This window comes from Hoplias malabaricus, chromosome 2 (genome assembly GCF_029633855.1).
Source record: "Hoplias malabaricus isolate fHopMal1 chromosome 2, fHopMal1.hap1, whole genome shotgun sequence".
NCBI classification, from domain to species: domain Eukaryota; kingdom Metazoa; phylum Chordata; class Actinopteri; order Characiformes; family Erythrinidae; genus Hoplias; species Hoplias malabaricus.
Window position 1 is genome coordinate 20053665 of NC_089801.1, and position 17080 is coordinate 20070744.

A 17080-nucleotide genomic window follows, 5' to 3' on the forward strand; every position below is an offset into this window, starting at 1 on the left:
TGTGTGTGTGTGTGTGAAGCAGGCTGACAGAAGTGTGAGGCTGATACTCTGAGCGAATGCTATCACCTTCTTTCCAATGCAGGATGGAGGCTGACATCCAAACACTTCCCTCCCACTATTCTGCCACGAAACAAACAGCAGCAGCTGCTCGGGGCTCATTCACACTCTCACCTCAAATATGGGTCAAGATCTAAAAGGGTAACAATTAGATAATATCTGGGGGATAATTAGACCACTGGCCACTATATCGAAAACCCCTGATGTGAACCCCCAAAATGTTGATTGTGTGAAGTGGGAGACTAGTTCAGCTGCTGGGTCAGTGGACCACCAAGCTGCTCTAGTCTGGATATGTTTGGCTGGTGGGCCACATTCAGTCACGCTGAGTGTCCAGCAACACTGCGGTGGATGGAGAACAGGGTGTTTCTGATAAAGAGGCCACTGTGTGGAACTAAAAATGGCTAATGAGTTAAATTAGAAGTGGGCGTTTGCAATAAAGTGTGTGCGTGGGGGTGGGGGGGGGGTAAGTGGTGGTGGTGGTGTATCTAATAAGCTGGACCCTGTGAATGTAAAAGGGGGCTGTTTGCAATAAAGTGGCCAGTTTGTGGATGTAGACAAGGGTGTTTCTGATAAAGTGGCCACTGGTTGGAAACAGAAGTGTGTTTCTTATACAGTGGCCAGTTTGTCCAAGTAGGACTGAGTGTTTCTGATAAAGTGGCCAGTGAGTGTCAGTAGAAGGGGGGTGTTTCTGATAAAGTGGCCAGTGAGTGTCAGTAGAGGGGGGTGTTTCTGATAAAGTGGCCAGTGAGTGTCAGTAGAAGGGGGGTGTTTCTGATAAAGTGGCCAGTGAGTGTCAGTAGAAGGAGGGTGTTTCTGATAAAGTGGCCAGTGAGTGTCAGTAGAAGGAGGGTGTTTCTGATAAAGTGGCCAGTGAGTGTCAGTAGAAGGGGGGTGTTTCTGATAAAGTGGCCAGTGAGTGTCAGTAGAAGGGGGGTGTTTCTGATAAAGTGGCCAGTGAGTGTCAGTAGAAGGGGGTGTTTCTGATAAAGTGGCCAGTGAACATCAATAGAGGGGGGTGTTTCTGATAAAGTGGCCAGTGAGTGTCAGTAGAAGGGGGTGTTTCTGATAAAGTGGCCAGTGAGTGTCAGTAGAAGGGGGTGTTTCTGATAAAGTGGCCAGTGAACATCAGTAGAAGGGGGGTGTTTCTTTTAAAGTGAAAATCAAAATGTAAATAAAATTGATATTTCTTTTCCTCTTCAGTTATTCCATTCCTCCGTAATTCAGCGTGAAATCCAAGAGTTGTTGTTTTTGATATGAACCCTTGGAATAATTTGTCATTTCTGATCTGGCAATCTCCACAACCAGTCATTTATTCCTCCCTGTGATGTGTGCACCTGTTCTTCCATCCATCCATTAATCCATCCATTTGAAAACACTGTGAATGCTTATTTTCAGAGATGACATGGCTTCAGACATCCACAGTAAATCGCAGTCACTTGTCACAACATCCTAAATCAGTTTCTGAGTTCTTATGAATACATCAGAGAGAAAGATAAAATATGTTCCAGCTCATAATACAAACCAAAGCAAGGTCTAATAATAGGGCTGCCATCGCGGGGAGGCTTCAAAGTGCATCCACAGCGTTGTAACACAACCCCAGCCAGAAAGTACAGGACAGCAATTTCCAGAAAACAACAACAATATTAGCAATAACAACAGGTTTCAGCAAACAACCATTTTTTATTATGCTAATACACACCGTGTCGACTGTGACAAGGATGTCATAGCCCCAAGGAGGCACCAGACAAATTGTTACTCTGCTCTTTCCCCCACATTAGGTGCAGTTTTTGTTGTGTTGACAGGATGAATATATAACTTTGTGCGTGAGGCTTGAAAGCCTTCCATTTCCTCTGGGTTTCTGGAGTGTAACCAAGGAGCAGAGAGGACTGCAGTGATGAATACTGTTGCGCTAACGATCGTGACTAACTTTGACAATGGCTGCAAGGCTCAGAGGACGAGGACAACTTCCACCAAGAACCGAGAAGACATTCCCTCCACCAGAACAGTATCACAGGGATTAATTATGACTTCCGCATTACATTTGTATATCTTCCATAATATATATCTCTTAGAGATGAAGAACGATATTCCATTATCCTCCTGGAACTGAGCTATAATATAAATAAATAATACAGTAAAATCAGTGCGAGTTTGTGGCCAAGTTCACTCCTTATGTTATTGACACTGTTCTCTGACCTGGACTATTAATCTCTGCCATATTTATACGTGTGGATCCTAGGACTACATTCATTTGATCAAAGCCAGTTGATCTGTCATTTACGTGATGATACGAGGAAGCCTTTGACATTAGCCATTATTAGCAAAGCTCTGGACTGTTAGGCATCAGGTAGCATGATGTTATCAGCATGATGTATCATATGTACATGGCTTTTTTTTTATATATATATATATATATATATATATATATATATATATATATATATATATATATATATTATATGTGATGCACATATAATCTCATTTACGGATTGTATGATCTAATGCACACGCCGCCATTTGTTGTTTGTATATGTGCATGTCATTTTCAGTTATTATGAGGTCATTGGCAAAACGTTATTAAGAGTTAGCATGATGTCATCAGTTTGCTGTGTTCTCCCCGTGTCTGCGTGGGTTTCCTCTGGGTGACTGTCTGTGAGGAGTGTGGTGTGTTCTCCCCGTGTCTGTGTGGGTTTCCTCCGGGTGACTGTCTGTGAGGAGTGTGGTGTGTTCTCCCTGTGTCTGCGTGGGTTTCCTCCGGGTGACTGTCTGTGAGGAGTGTGGTGTGTTCTCCCTGTGTCTGCGTGGGTTTCCTCCGGGTGACTGTCTGTGAGGAGTGTGGTGTGTTATCCCTGTGTCTGCATGGGTTTCCTCCAGGTGACTGTCTGTGAGGAGTGTGGTGTGTTCTCCCTGTGTCTGCGTGGGTTTCCTCCGGGTGACTGTCTGTGAGGAGTGTGGTGTGTTCTCCCTGTGTCTGCGTGGGTTTCCTCCGGGTGACTGTCTGTGAGGAGTGTGGTGTGTTATCCCTGTGTCTGCATGGGTTTCCTCTGGGTGACTGTCTGTGAGGAATGTGGTGTGTTATCTCTGTGTCTGCGTGGGTTTCCTCCGGGTGACTGTCTGTGAGGAGTGTGGTGTGTTCTCCCTGTGTCTGCGTGGGTTTCCTCCGGGTGACTGTCTGTGAGGAGTGTGGTGTGTTCTCCCTGTGTCTGCGTGGGTTTCCTCCGGGTGACTGTCTGTGAGGAGTGTGGTGTGTTATCCCTGTGTCTGCATGGGTTTCCTCTGGGTGACTGTCTGTGAGGAATGTGGTGTGTTATCCCTGTGTCTGCGTGGGTTTCCTCCGGGTGACTGTCTGTGAGGAGTGTGGTGTGTTCTCCCTGTGTCTGCGTGGGTTTCCTCCGGGTGACTGTCTGTGAGGAGTGTGGTGTGTTCTCCCTGTGTCTGCGTGGGTTTCCTCCGGGTGACTGTCTGTGAGGAGTGTGGTGTGTTCTCCCTGTGTCTGCGTGGGTTTCCTCCAGGTGACTGTCTGTGAGGAATGTGGTGTGTTATCCCTGTGTCTTTGTGGGTTTCCTCTGGGTGCTCCAGTTTCCTCCAATGCTCCAAAACCATGTTGGTAGGTGGATTGGTGACTCAAAGGTGTCCGTAGGTAAGAGTATGTGAGTGAATGTGTGAGTGTGTGTGTGTCACCCTGTGTGGTGCCCCCTCCAGGGTGTGTTCCCACCTTGCACCTAGTGATTCTGGGTAGGCTCTGCTCCCATCACAACCCTGACCTGGATAAGGAATTACAGATAATGAATGAATGAATGGATGATGTTATCTGCATTAGCATGATGTCCACTGGTGGCTGGTTTACATTATTTTTCTGGACTGATGTATGGCTCTTTCTGACAGAATTGGACCTGGTGGCGGTGTCTGTTTATGTTTATGTTGTTGTTGACGTGTGTTAATTCTGATACAACGATAAACAAACAGATGCGATTCCATGTGATTTTTTTCATGTTTATGGTCCACACTCATCATGAGTCAGGGACGAGAAAAAACAGAGTGGGCGGATGTTGAAGGTGCATCATCGCATTTGATTCACTGTCCACTGGGAGTGTGTGTGTGTCTGTGTGTGTGTGTGTGTGGAGGGGGTGGCAGGGGGTATAAATTATAGAAAATAAAAATAAACACCCTTGGAGTGTGCAGTGCAAGTAAAAGGAGGGAGAGAGAGAGAGAGAGAGAGAGAGAGAGAGGACATTTAGGAAGAAGGATGTTTTTATTGAAAGAACTTAAAAAGACAAAGAATATAAAGAAAGAGCATAAAACTGACAGAAAAAGATACAGAGTCAGTGATGGAGAGAGAAGAGGAGGTGATGAGGAAAAATAAAGAAGTAAAAAAATGGTTACAAAAGAGAGAGTGTGATAGAAGAAAGGGGAAAAACAGAAAAGGGCCAAAGAACAGACTGATAAAAAGGAGAGAGAGAGAGAGAGAGAGAGAGAGAGAGAGAGAGAGAGAGAGAGAGCATGTTTGAGTAATGAGAAGAGAAGCCTTTCTTTGTGTGTGTGTGTGTGTGTGTGTGTGTGTGTGTGTGTGTGTGGTAGTGCTGCCGAAGGCTCCTCTCCACTCTCACCTTTACAGTGAATGTGAACTGGCAGAATGCTGACTCTCTTCTCACTGTGGGCTACAGAGCACAGAGAGACAGCACCCTCCAGTGGCTCAGCTTTGCACCAGCAGCTTCAGCTCACCTCAGCTGAGCACAGTGAGGTTTCTGTATGTTACACTACATGTCCATAATTGTGTGCAAACCCCATCTACTGGGTGCTTCCAATGAGTTTCAATGCAGTTACCCATAAGCACAAGGGCACCGCGCCCAATGCTCAGCCCCAGACCCAGCTCTGTGTGTCACTTCATTAGGTGTCCGTTTGAAGTCCACACAACAACAGCGTTCACGCAGGAGGAGGAGGACAGATCTGTACACGCCGCGTGCCCCCAAACTTTTGACCCTCAGAGTAATCACGCCCACTTCTTAAAAACAAATGTTAACTCCTCCCATGTGTGTGTTTAACGCGACTAGAATCAGTTAAAGTTCAACACAAATGGTTTAAACAAATGCTAATCATCCGGCCTGTGGTGAATACAGCGGTTGTGTTTGATGGTGCACAAGAAAAAAAAGGGAAGTTAGTTTGTAACGAAGGCACTTCTCTGTACTGTACAATGAATAATTCATTATTACTCGTATTCAATTTAATTTTAAAAGTAAGAGAGAGAGAGAGAGGGAGAGAGAGAGAGAGAGAGAGAGAGAGAGAGAGAGAGAGTAGGACTTTAGAGACAAGACAAATGTTTCACCAATTAAACCAAATGAAATTGAAAACAAGAAGCAAGTAAGGTGTGTGTGTGTGTGTGTGTAGGAAGGGGTGGGGGGGTTAGTGAGAGGAGTCCTTTAATTGGGAGACAATTCCACCCTCATTAAGTCCTCCCACAGAGAGAGAGAGACAGAGAGATGTGTGTGTGTTGTTTGTTGCAGGTGGGTGGCTGATGTGTGTTGGAAGATGAAGATATGAAGGAGGAGACAAAATAGGATAAACACAGTCATATGTTCTGCATTCATTATAAACATAATCCTGTTCATGATCATATGTGTATGTGTGTGTGTGTGTGTGTGTGTGTGTGTATGTGTGTGTGTGTGTGTGTGTACACACTGCACTACCTCATACGCTCTTTTGCACACTGCTGGTAGATGCAAAGTGCACATTGGGTGCCTTGTATTTTTTTTGAGCAATGATAGTAAAGTGAAATCTACATTTTTATCTATAGATTGACAATAATAATAATAATAAAAATAATAATAATAATAATAATAATAATAATTTTAGTTAACAATATAAAATATTTAAACTCTTAAAACAATGTATTTGGCAATATAGGGGTTAATATCTTGAAGCAGCCAAGTTTCAAATGTTTGCCTTAAATACTGGACACAGATCGTCATGTGCACCACTATTTGAGGCTAACGAACTATTAGAAGTGCCATAGATGTGTTAGTGGAAATCTATCTCTTTTTTTATGTTTAAGGCCTGAAAATAAGGCATAGCTCTGACAGTCGTGGTTAGTCGTTGATGAATATATTTTTTTCATGCATGGCATCCCGCACACACACACACACACACACACACACACACACACACACACAAACATACACACATAATCATAAGCAGCTACTTGCTGCTGCTGGTCTGTGTTAGGGTGGTGTGTGGAATGTTGAGTGGCTTCAGATGGATGCTAGCAGACAAATACAGTAATGAAGACTCTGGAGTCTTGAAACACACACACACACACACACACACAGTGTCATACAGTCATTGTAAACTAGTGTTCATTGTCAGTCTTTGAAGTGCTAGTGAACCATGTCCCAATCTCTTCCAAATCACACGCATCCTAAAAGCATTTCTCTCCTCTTTCTTTGTCTCGTTTGGACTCGTTTTGGTCTATTTCCCTTTTCTCTCAAGATACAAACTGCCATGACTCAGTATGTCTATGTCTGGACAAACCTCTCACTCAGGTCAGACACTGTGGGGACCTGCCGATCTAATGACAGACAAGGCACAGGAGAAGACAAAACTTAGGACTCGTTCAGACAGGCGGCTCCACTCTGATGTGTAAGGGTGTGTAGAGTGTGTAGGGGTGTGTAGAGTGTGCAGGGGTGTGTAGAGTGTGCAGGGGTGTGTAGGGGTGTGCAGGGGTGTGTAGAGTGTGCAGGGGTGTGTAGGGGTGTGTAGAGTGTGCAGGGGTGTGTAGGGGTGTGCAGGGGTGTGTAGGGGTGTGTAGAGTGTGCAGGGGTGTGTAGGGGTGTGCAGGGGTGTGTAGGGGTGTGCAGGGGTGTGTAGAGTGTGCAGGGGTGTGTAGGGGTGTGTAGAGTGTGTAGAGTGTGCAGGGGTGTGTAGGGGTGTGCAGGGGTGTGTAGAGTGTGCAGGGGTGTGTAGGGGTGTGCAGGGGTGTGTAGAGTGTGCAGGGGTGTGTAGGGGTGTGTAGAGTGTGTAGAGTGTGCAGGGGTGTGTAGGGGTGTGCAGGGGTGGAGGTTCCTGCCTGTAGTTCTCAGGGTGTGCCGTTACTATGACAATCCACAAATCACCCCATTCCCTCATATACCAATGATTTGGCAAATAATAAACAATACATTCTGCTGCCTCTAGATTCCAGATGTTCTGTGTCCAGCTGCCACTGCTGATCATCGAACAGTTATTTAGCTGCTTCTGTCTAAAATAAACATGGCCATCCAGAAGCAGAGGGGGATCCCTAAGCCCCGCCCATTTAAAAACAGAGCGACAGTTAATGAGTTTACACTGAAGAGCAGAACAAAGCTTCGAATGAAAGCAAAATCCATCCATCCATCCCTCGCTCCGAGAGCAGCCCTCACTCGCTTATTTCACTCAATCAATACATCGCTGAGCGCTAATCTCTTTACAGTGTTCTCTCTCTCTCTCTCTCTCTCTCTCTCTCTCTCTCTCTCTCTCTCTCTCTCTCATCCCATTCTTCTCTCTCCACCTTTTTCTCTCTCAATTTCTATCTGGTTTGTTATTCTCTATCTCCTGCTCTCTGCTCCCTATATATCATTACCTCCTCTCTCTCTTCCAGTAAAGCATGTCCTGATTGTTTCTAACAGGCTCTTGCGGTTCCACTGAAATCCCCTGTGAAAGTCAGAGAAGATGGATAGAGAGAGAGAAAGAGAGAGAGAGAGACTTTGTATTCATGGCAGTGCTCCTATAAGATTCTGGCCTTAAGTCTTCTTGGAAAATGTATACCCTGTTATTAATATGTAATTATATAGGAATAATAGTCTGTCCTGATATTTACAACAGTCCAGATACAAGTGGATAATTCCATGAACATTATACATGTGTAAATTGACATGAGCCTTTATAATATATTACAGTATTTACAATGTTATTACATATTTATTACATATCCTATGTTAGACTAAATAGACTTATAACAATTCTAATACTAATCATTTTAATTGTGTTGATATGTATTTACTGAGCCCTTTTCATACTCTCATCATAAACAACGTAGCAGAAATGTGCTTTATAACATAGTAATAATAGCATGACGACATATTAGAGGAAAAGGAAAAAATGGTAAAGTCAAATAAAATACATTTGATGAATAAATTAAACTATAATAAGAGCAAAACACAGGAGGTCCTTGGGTTACATCAGTCCCGAGTTAAGATATTTTGTGGTTACGAACCATCTCCCATTTACTGCATAAAGCCTTGTTTCGACTTAAGTGGTTTTGCGTCATAAACGTCGTGTTTGTTGTGCACGGCGGAAGAATACACGGTTACACAGCTCGGGACCGAGGAGGACGGCGTCACCCTTCGCATAGTATGCCATTTTAGCTTGCTGCTACATCGTTCTCTCTCACGTGTGCACGTGTGTGTTTGATTTTGTGAACTTTTTGCCCTTCATTATGGCTCCCAAGCGTAAGGCAGACTCTTCTGTATGTATACAGTATGTTATTTACGTACAGTATGTTCTGACTTACACCGAAAATCTGTTTACGACGTGACGTAAGAACGGATCAACGTCGTAAGTCGAGGACCCACTGTAGTTAAAAATGCAAAGTTTTAAGATGAAAACTATTTATCTCAATTAGATTTAGTAAAAAAAAAGTCAGTTAAAATGATATTTTATTTGAGTTTAACTTTACACTTTATTTACACTTTACTCTGGGAGCAGACGCTAAACTTTAGAAGGAAAAATCACGTCTGTATTTCACTTTGCACATTTTCGGACACTGGTGTCCATCCGGACACTTTGAAAATATATAAATATATAATTTTCCATCTGTAAAGATATGAAATGATGAGTGTGAAATGCCCCGTTGCTCAGTAGTCTCACTCCTGCTTTGAAAATCAATCTGCTGCAGCATTCTGATGTTATTTATTTATGTTTTTAAAAGGATTCTGCTCCTATCTCTTCATTTGTTGTCTTTCATCTTCCTCTATCTCTCACGCACAGACATGGACTTGTGGTCTTTTAGAAGAGAGAGAGAAGGCTGCCCCCTAGTGCAATCTCTCTCTCTCTCTCTCTCTCTCTCTCTCTCTCTCTCTCTCTCTCCTCTTATCTGTCTGTGCAGTTCCTTGGCTGGGTTCCAATCTCAGCTCAGTCCCTCCCTGGCCTTTAAAGCTCAGTCACTCATCACAGTGGCGTCGCAGTGCTCACTCTACTCTCACTCTGAATGCGTCCAGTGAAGTCTATCGCTCTAAACACTCCTCAGCTTCAGAGAAGTCTGGATGACCTCATGGTCAATTGATGCTACCAATTTGGCGCCAGAGAGGCCTGGCTAGACTTGGCGTGAAGTCCACAAATGTGGAAATACTTTGCTTGCAATTTGACCCCTAGCACATAAGCGTTTATAACACTGTGTGGCCTTAAAGGCTGGATTCAGATTCAGAAAAGGTGCCTGTCACCATTCACATGGACTTTATACACCCATTCATCCTGTCCAGAAGCATCCAGGACTAGTCTTCCAGACTTCACTGGCACTCAGACCGCTGGACTAAAGCACTCTCACGTCCTGTTTATCACTTCACAAGTGATAACACTGCCCTCATTTAAATGCATGGACGCTTTAATGTCCATATGCTGCTAAGGATGACTAAAATAACCAGTGCTGAAATACACACAACAGTCTTTGATAGACCTTCATCTACAATCCTGCCTCCACTGTCTTTTACTTGGTGTTGTTTCAAATAAACAACATGTATAAAATAGTCAATGTGCAATGCATATATAGTCTATTGTCTGCTTTTAGACACTCTACTGACAGTCAACACACATATACAGACTGACTCTAGTGTCGACGGTCATGAACAGCTTATCAACTGATTCCCAACCATTCATTAATTCATTCATTGTCTATAACCCTTATCTAGTTCAGGGTCGCGGTGGGTCCGGAGCCTACCCGGAATCACTGGGCGCAAAGAGGGAATACACCCTGAAGGTGGTGCTAGTCCTTCACAGGGCAACACACACTCACAGCTACGAACACTTTTGAGTCTCCAATCCACCTACCAGCGTGTGTTTTTGGAGCGTGGGAGGAAACCGGAGCACCCGGAGGAAACCCACGCAGACACAGAGAGAACACACCACACTCCTCACAGATAGTCACCGTGAGGAAACCCACGCAGACACAGGGAGAACACACCACACTCCTCACAGACACCAGGAGGAAACCCACGCAGACACAGGGAGAACACACCACACTCTTCACAGACAGTCACCCAGAGGAAACCCATACAGACACAGGGAGAACACACCAAACTCCTCACAGTCACCCGTAGGAAACCCACCATTCCCTGCTGCACCCTGCCGCCCATAAACTTAATCACAAACTGAGAATTCAAGAAATTTTAATATACACAACAAAATATACTCAAGACTAAAGAATGCAGGGTGTGTATCAAAAAGTTCTCAGTTCATTGCGACTTATTCTGGTACAATCATGTTGTAATGGCATCCAACTAAATATCACCATTCAACTAAATATCAATAAGCATAAAATAAAGCAAAAAATAAAACATAGAATGCTCTTTTCATTCATATGGGGTACGTTGTCACACCTCATCATCCCTTGCATGTACGAAAACATGTGACAAGCTGATAGCCTCTGTCCAAATTAAAGGTGAATTTCATGGATTTAATTGAACAAAAACGAAAGCAAACTAAACAAAAAAGCTTTATAATGACAAATGATAATGATTTATAATGACAAAGCCTGAGCAATGTTAGAATGAGATCCTTAGCTTTATCCCCACGTACCAAGCCAGGGCTTCATACAAACACCAGACCTTTTTCCAGCATGCGGACAATCTGGAGAACTAGCAAATGGTGAGAAAACGTTCTCTGAATTCTATAGAAGTGTTGGATGTGGGTCGGCATGCTGACCCTTAGACCTCTGCCTCTGTGGACAGTGGTTAGTTCAAGGCAGCTCATTAGGAATTGGGACACATTAATAGAGTCTCATTCCTCACTCACTCACACACATCTGTGGTGAGAAGAAAGGACAATAAAGTTGACTTTGAAGATGTCACAATGTAACAATGTCAAAACATGTACAACACACGCTGTAAGTATTCAATCAAGACATTTTTGGTATCTTCCCCACAGGGATAACAACTTCATCAAGGACTTCCCTCAGCTGGCAGACGGACTAATGGTCATCCCCCTGCCGGTGGAGGAGCAATGCAGAGGAGTGCTGTCCGAACCACTGCCCAACCTCCAGCTCCTCACAGGTCAGTTACAAAAGAGTGCAGAATACCTCACATCATTGGAAGCATTGGAATTGCCTTCTCTGGAATGATAGAGAATAATCCGTTACATCTGGAATGAGTTGAGGTGGCATTCATGATCTAATCCCACTGAGCAAAAACACGTCCAAAACACGCCCACAGAGAAGCCAGAATGAAGGTTTTTGTGTCTTTTTAAAACATCTTTTAGACGTCTATTACAGTTGTCAATAATGGACATTTAAAATGCATTAAAAACAATGCCATTTTGATGTGCGTCGAATGTTTAAAAGACAGTCACAGATGTCTTTCAGAATGAACGTTTTTGGGACGTCTTTTTTACGTCCATTATTAACATTATTTGGACATAAGTTATAGACGTTTTTAAAAAGACATCACAAAAACGTTCGTTCTGAACTCTCTGTGACCGTCTTTTAGATGTGTCTTTGCTCACCACACTAATCAAATCCTCATTCGAATGTTCCAAAATTCACTTTAGGGCTGGATGATATGGTTAACATTTATATCACATTATACAGGGGGTCCTCGCCTCTCGACGTTGATCCATTCCTATGTCGCGTCGTAAACCGATTTTCGGTGTAAGTCAGAACATACGTACATGCTGGTCTTTCAAGGAGGGGAAGCTCAGTTTCAGCCTACATCATAAAATGTGTCGGTTTATTTATACGTAAATTCTACCCTCCGTTCCTTTTCAAGAAAATGATCTAAGACCCTGTCGTACCAACAAGGCGTCTTTTCCAGGGACAGAATGAAAATGTAATGCTCCCTCGGCTCTTTACACCAAAGGATCGCTGATTCGCTCATTTCGCTGTCAATCAAAAAGGGATTCAGCCTCAGACAGATCATCCAATCATCATGCAGAAGCTGAGCGTCCGGGCCAGCCGAGGCCAGCCCACTGCCCCATAGACCCCCAGAGACGCTGAGCGTCCGATGGGCGGGACAAAGCCCAGCATTTATCCAACGACTCGTCTCGTTTCCCTGCACTTCGCTGCTTCGCTATTGAACTCTGTGGATGCTCAGCGTCCGCACTGTTTAAATCACTGAAGCTGCGGGAATGATTGAGAGGAAAGCCGTGTCTTTACCAGTGATAAGAAGCTCATTCTGAAAAAAAAGTTGATTGCGTTGTAGTGCATATTTATTCACTGTACACACAACAGTATATATTTGATCACTTTTTTTTAAATTTTAGGGGAAGCTGAGCTTCCCTTACAGTCTTAGAGCAATCGCCACTGGTACATACTGTACGTAAATAACATACTGTAAGCACTTATCCTATCCTAACACCTATCCTCCTCCATCCCGAACCGCGTAACCGTGTATTCTTCCGCCGCACACACCAATCACGAAGTTCACGTTACGACGTTAATGACGCAAAACCACTTAAGTAGAAACAAGGCTTTATACAGTAAATGGGAGATGTGTAGTAACCATGAAACATCGTAACTCTGGACTGACATAACCCGAGGACCTCCTGTATTTCTCAATTTTGGTCATACGATATAAGTCGGTTTTCGATATGAACAGTATAAAACTTCCAAGAACAAACAGAAAAAAAAAGTATCATGACATCACCATCAAACATAAACCTCTTGGCTTTGTCAATGTTAATATTTGTAAACTAACTTTAAAAATTGAGGACAGTGCCCTGTAAATACCGTCAGTCAGTGACAGATCCTGTAAATAATGCGTCCTGAAATACTGAAAACGTGTTTAAAAATCATGCTGTTGTTATAGAAACCTTTTATATTGCGATATATATTGATATTGAATTATTGTCCAGCTCTAGTTCTGTGTAAAGCTTCCCAAGAAAGGCAGATCAAAGAGAGGCAAACCACCTGTCGACACCCTTCATTTCATTTCAGTAAACTTTGGTCAAATTGTGCAACTGGACTGCAATTTTCACTCCTAACACACACTTTTCTCTAACATTCCCTTGTGTAGGAGTGCCTGTAAGTGCCTGTGTGTGTGTGTGTGTGTGTGTGTAGTCTCTGAGATCCTGAGAAGCTCTTGCCCCCAGGCTGTGACCCTAATCCCACCATTAGCCAAACAGGTCTCTGTATTTTCTGCTCCACCACTTTGGAGACACCTCCTAGAGGTGTCAGCACACCCCCAGCACCCCAGAGCTCTACTCTCCCCACTGCAGCACTCTCCTGTCATCCTCTATACCTCCTCCCATAATTGTTTCTCTTCTCTGTTTTTCTTCTACTAGGAGAGTCGTTAATGCGATTTGCCGAGCCGATTGTTTCTCGCCAAATCAAATCTGAGCCGCTGTTGCATCTGGCAGCATCTGCGGCGAGAAACCAGACACCAGGAAAGCTCTGCTACCAAAAAAAGCCCACATCATCAGCCAGTCTGCACTTTTCATTATGAAGCACTTGATAGATTCAGATCCTGAAGGGCCACGGCATTTTAAATCCAGAGTTTGCTTCGCTGTATCGGGACTAATCTGGTTTGCAATGACTTAGCAATGAACTGAGGGGGGGAATTAGATATGAAGCAGCCTCATAAACACGCCCATTTTTGTTTGCCACACTATTGTTGGCGTAATCTTCATAGAATAGCACTGAGTGAAAGTGGATGCTCTAGAGCAGCTGCACATGAGCTTAAATCTGACCAAAACCCAAAGCCAAATGTGAGCGAGAAGAGTTGGGCTGTAAGATGTAAGACACTCCCAACCTTCTAGATGAGTTGGAGTGGTAGTGTTTGGACTGTACAGCAAAAGATCCAACACCAGCACAGGAGCTCAATATTGTTCTTGTGCCAGGATGCCATCAAATTCTCACAGCAATGTTCCTGCATAAAGTCTCACACACCCACCACTATGTTATCAGCTACACTGTAGGCAGCACTAAAGCATGTCGTTTTGTGATTTTGTGTCTTACCTCCAGGAGACGCCCAGGTCAGCGAGGGGATGGGGTATCCCATGGTGCAGCAGTGGAGGGTCCGCAGTAACCTCTACAAGGTCAAACTCAGTGCCATCACACTCTCCTCAGGTAGATGCCACTTACAAAGGACATGATTTGGGAGTAGTTTTGGGAGTAGTGAAGTGGTCATCTGGAGGTATACTGCTGTTATTTAAAATAAATAAATAAATAAATAAAATATAATAAAATAAAACAGAATTATACTGGACTGAGCAATAAGAATAACAATGGAGTTAACATTAGATTAACACTGGATTACATTAGACATACACAGGATTATACTGGTTTTACCCTGAAGGAACACTGGAGATTAGACTTACATTAGAATTACAGGAAATTAGATTATATTGGATTTACACTGGAGTTAGAGTAGATTACATTGGATTACACTGGAATTACTCTGATGTTCTACTATAGTAAAATGGGAGTTAAACTGGAGTTACACTGGAGTTAAGCAAAGAAATACTTAAGCAAAGAACAATTTACCACACTTTAAATGATTATTCACAACTCGTAATTCACACAGAAACAAAGCTAAAGCATCAACCGTGAGCTCGGCTGGACTCTCAGTGACCAGCTCATAGTCCAGGCAGAAAAATGATATCTGGAGGATTTCCCCAAGCTCTAGCTATGCATCATCCTCAGCATCTTTTCTAAGGTTCCCTACAGGGATCTGGGACATTTCTGAGAAGTGTGAACATTAACAAAAGGTTGTCCAGCTTAAAGTGATCTTTCTGTAGGTCAACTACAGTTCCCTAAAGGGGGGTTTCTGAGATTGAGCTTGGACCGCTCAGGTGTGCTTTACCACTAGCTGTTATTTCTTTATTGCCTTTGTTTTTTTCCCCCATAGATCCAGAAGTCAGAGTACCACAGTCCCATTCTTCAATGCTATGTCTTTTAGAACACTCCTGGTGATGATTCGATCAATAATTCTATCAGCAGTTTAGTTAACTACAAAATGTAGGCTTATTACAATCTATTTAGACACTTTCAACAATTCAACATAAAGTTTAATGCAGGTCTGTAAGTTAATTTAAAGATGCAAGTTCTTTTCCTCTGAAAAAAACCTGGTGCATCCTGGAAAGAACTCATGTCCAATGGTGGCACATGTTTTGGACCTGAAGAAGAGCTACAGAAATAGTGCTGCAATCAGTTAAATATAGATTTACACAAAAATAAAACACTAGGTTTAGGGTTAAGTTAAAAATAAATAAATAAAATAAAGTTTATAGTTACATTCATGTTCAGCATCAAAGTCAAGGGAAGCCTTAAGACTGACTTTACACACCAAATTCCCCAGAAATTCACATTTACAGCCACATATATTACACAACTTGCAAGTGCCAATTATATTTAGTACACACTGTATGAATCTTTTTAGTCAAATATATATATATATATATATATGAATTCACCTTGAGATCAGCAGGGCACAGGAGTCACAGCCAAGTTGATTCCTGAGTCCTGAGGGTTGCAATATTGTCATTACATTGAAATACAGTTATTGTGTTATAGAGTGATATTCTGTTGGTAAATATTCTTATCCGAAGCCTGCAGCTGCTGTTATTGTTGACAAAAGCCTCCCAGCAGCACTCCTGGTTTCACGAAGCAGTGAATATTCAAGTTAAATTGGCCACTGCTAGTTTGTTAAATTGAAGAGAATATGAAAACCGCTTCCAGTATCTCCATGCACATTGCTGAACCCCTTTCAAACACATACACATCAAAAATTCATAGGTTTTGGAAAACAATAAACAATATGCAACTGAACCAGAGATGTCCACAACTATCAGCGATGTTTGGTTACAGTTTACAGGGCACATTCGTTTTTATGGAGTTCTATTTGCACAGGACACCTACAGCTAAAGGCATTGTCTCTCTGGCTCTGAATTCAGCCCAGGGCTAAGTTTGACTGACAACCTAGGATCAAGCTCCCAGGAGCACTCAAGCTTTTCAGCTGGACTTTGAAGATGGTAGGAGAGGGGTTTCAACATCCAAGAATCTCCGGAAAACTCGACATCATTGGCTGAGGGTCTCTGGAGAATTCTCCATCCAAAAATCAATACTGAATTCAGCGAGGTTCCGTTTCTGCTCTATTAACCCATCAATAAACCAGTTTATGACCCATAGAGTGGGTCCCCAACATCAGGGCACCCATGTTGAAAAGCATCACTTATCACTGTGCAGTAGAGCAGAGAATCTGCTTTCTCTAGAGTGAAGGAGCTCCATCCATTAATGTTGTGATGAGTTGGAATAGCTGAGTGCACGATTCCTTCTTCTTGGTTGACCGAGCGTCCGCTCCACTGCTCCCTCCCTGTGTGTGTGCCCAGGCTTCTCTAAGGTCCTGAAGGCCATGACGGCAGACAGCACTCGAGAGGAGCTGCTCTCCTTTATACAGCAGTTTGGCAGCCATTACATCTCCGAGGCCCTGTATGGCTCAGAGCTCACCTGCAACATCTACTTCCCCAGCAAGAAGAGCCAGCAGCAGCTCTGGCTGCAGTACCAGAAAGGTAAGGGGTGGGGGTGAGGGCTTTTATTATTTAGACATAAAAAAATAATAATAATAATAATAAAATAATTCGCAGCAAACTTTAAAAATGTATTTGTATCAATAACTGTCAGTAACAATCATCCTGTCATTTCATATTCATTATTTCTTTGTTGCGACTCAATAAAACAAGAAATTAGTCTTGTGACTTAAGACTAAACCCAGACTCATCTCAAACTCACAGCCAATTACTCATCTCTGAACTTAGATTTGAATCCCAGCAACATCTGACTCATCTCAAATTCAAAACCCAGTGAGTCATA

At 43.1% G+C, this 17080-nt stretch overlaps 1 protein-coding gene across 1 annotated transcript in view; it reads left to right on the top strand.

Moving 5' to 3' along the window:
• LOC136675087 (astrotactin-2-like) overlaps window positions 1-17080 on the top strand; it is a 469599-nt gene that overhangs the window by 373172 nt on the left and 79347 nt on the right. Inside the window, exons 14-16 of the mRNA XM_066651501.1 lie at window positions 11206-11330; window positions 14234-14338; window positions 16600-16779. Coding sequence (XP_066507598.1) covers window positions 11206-11330; window positions 14234-14338; window positions 16600-16779 — 410 coding nt within the window. The remainder of the gene's footprint in view (window positions 1-11205; window positions 11331-14233; window positions 14339-16599; window positions 16780-17080) is intronic.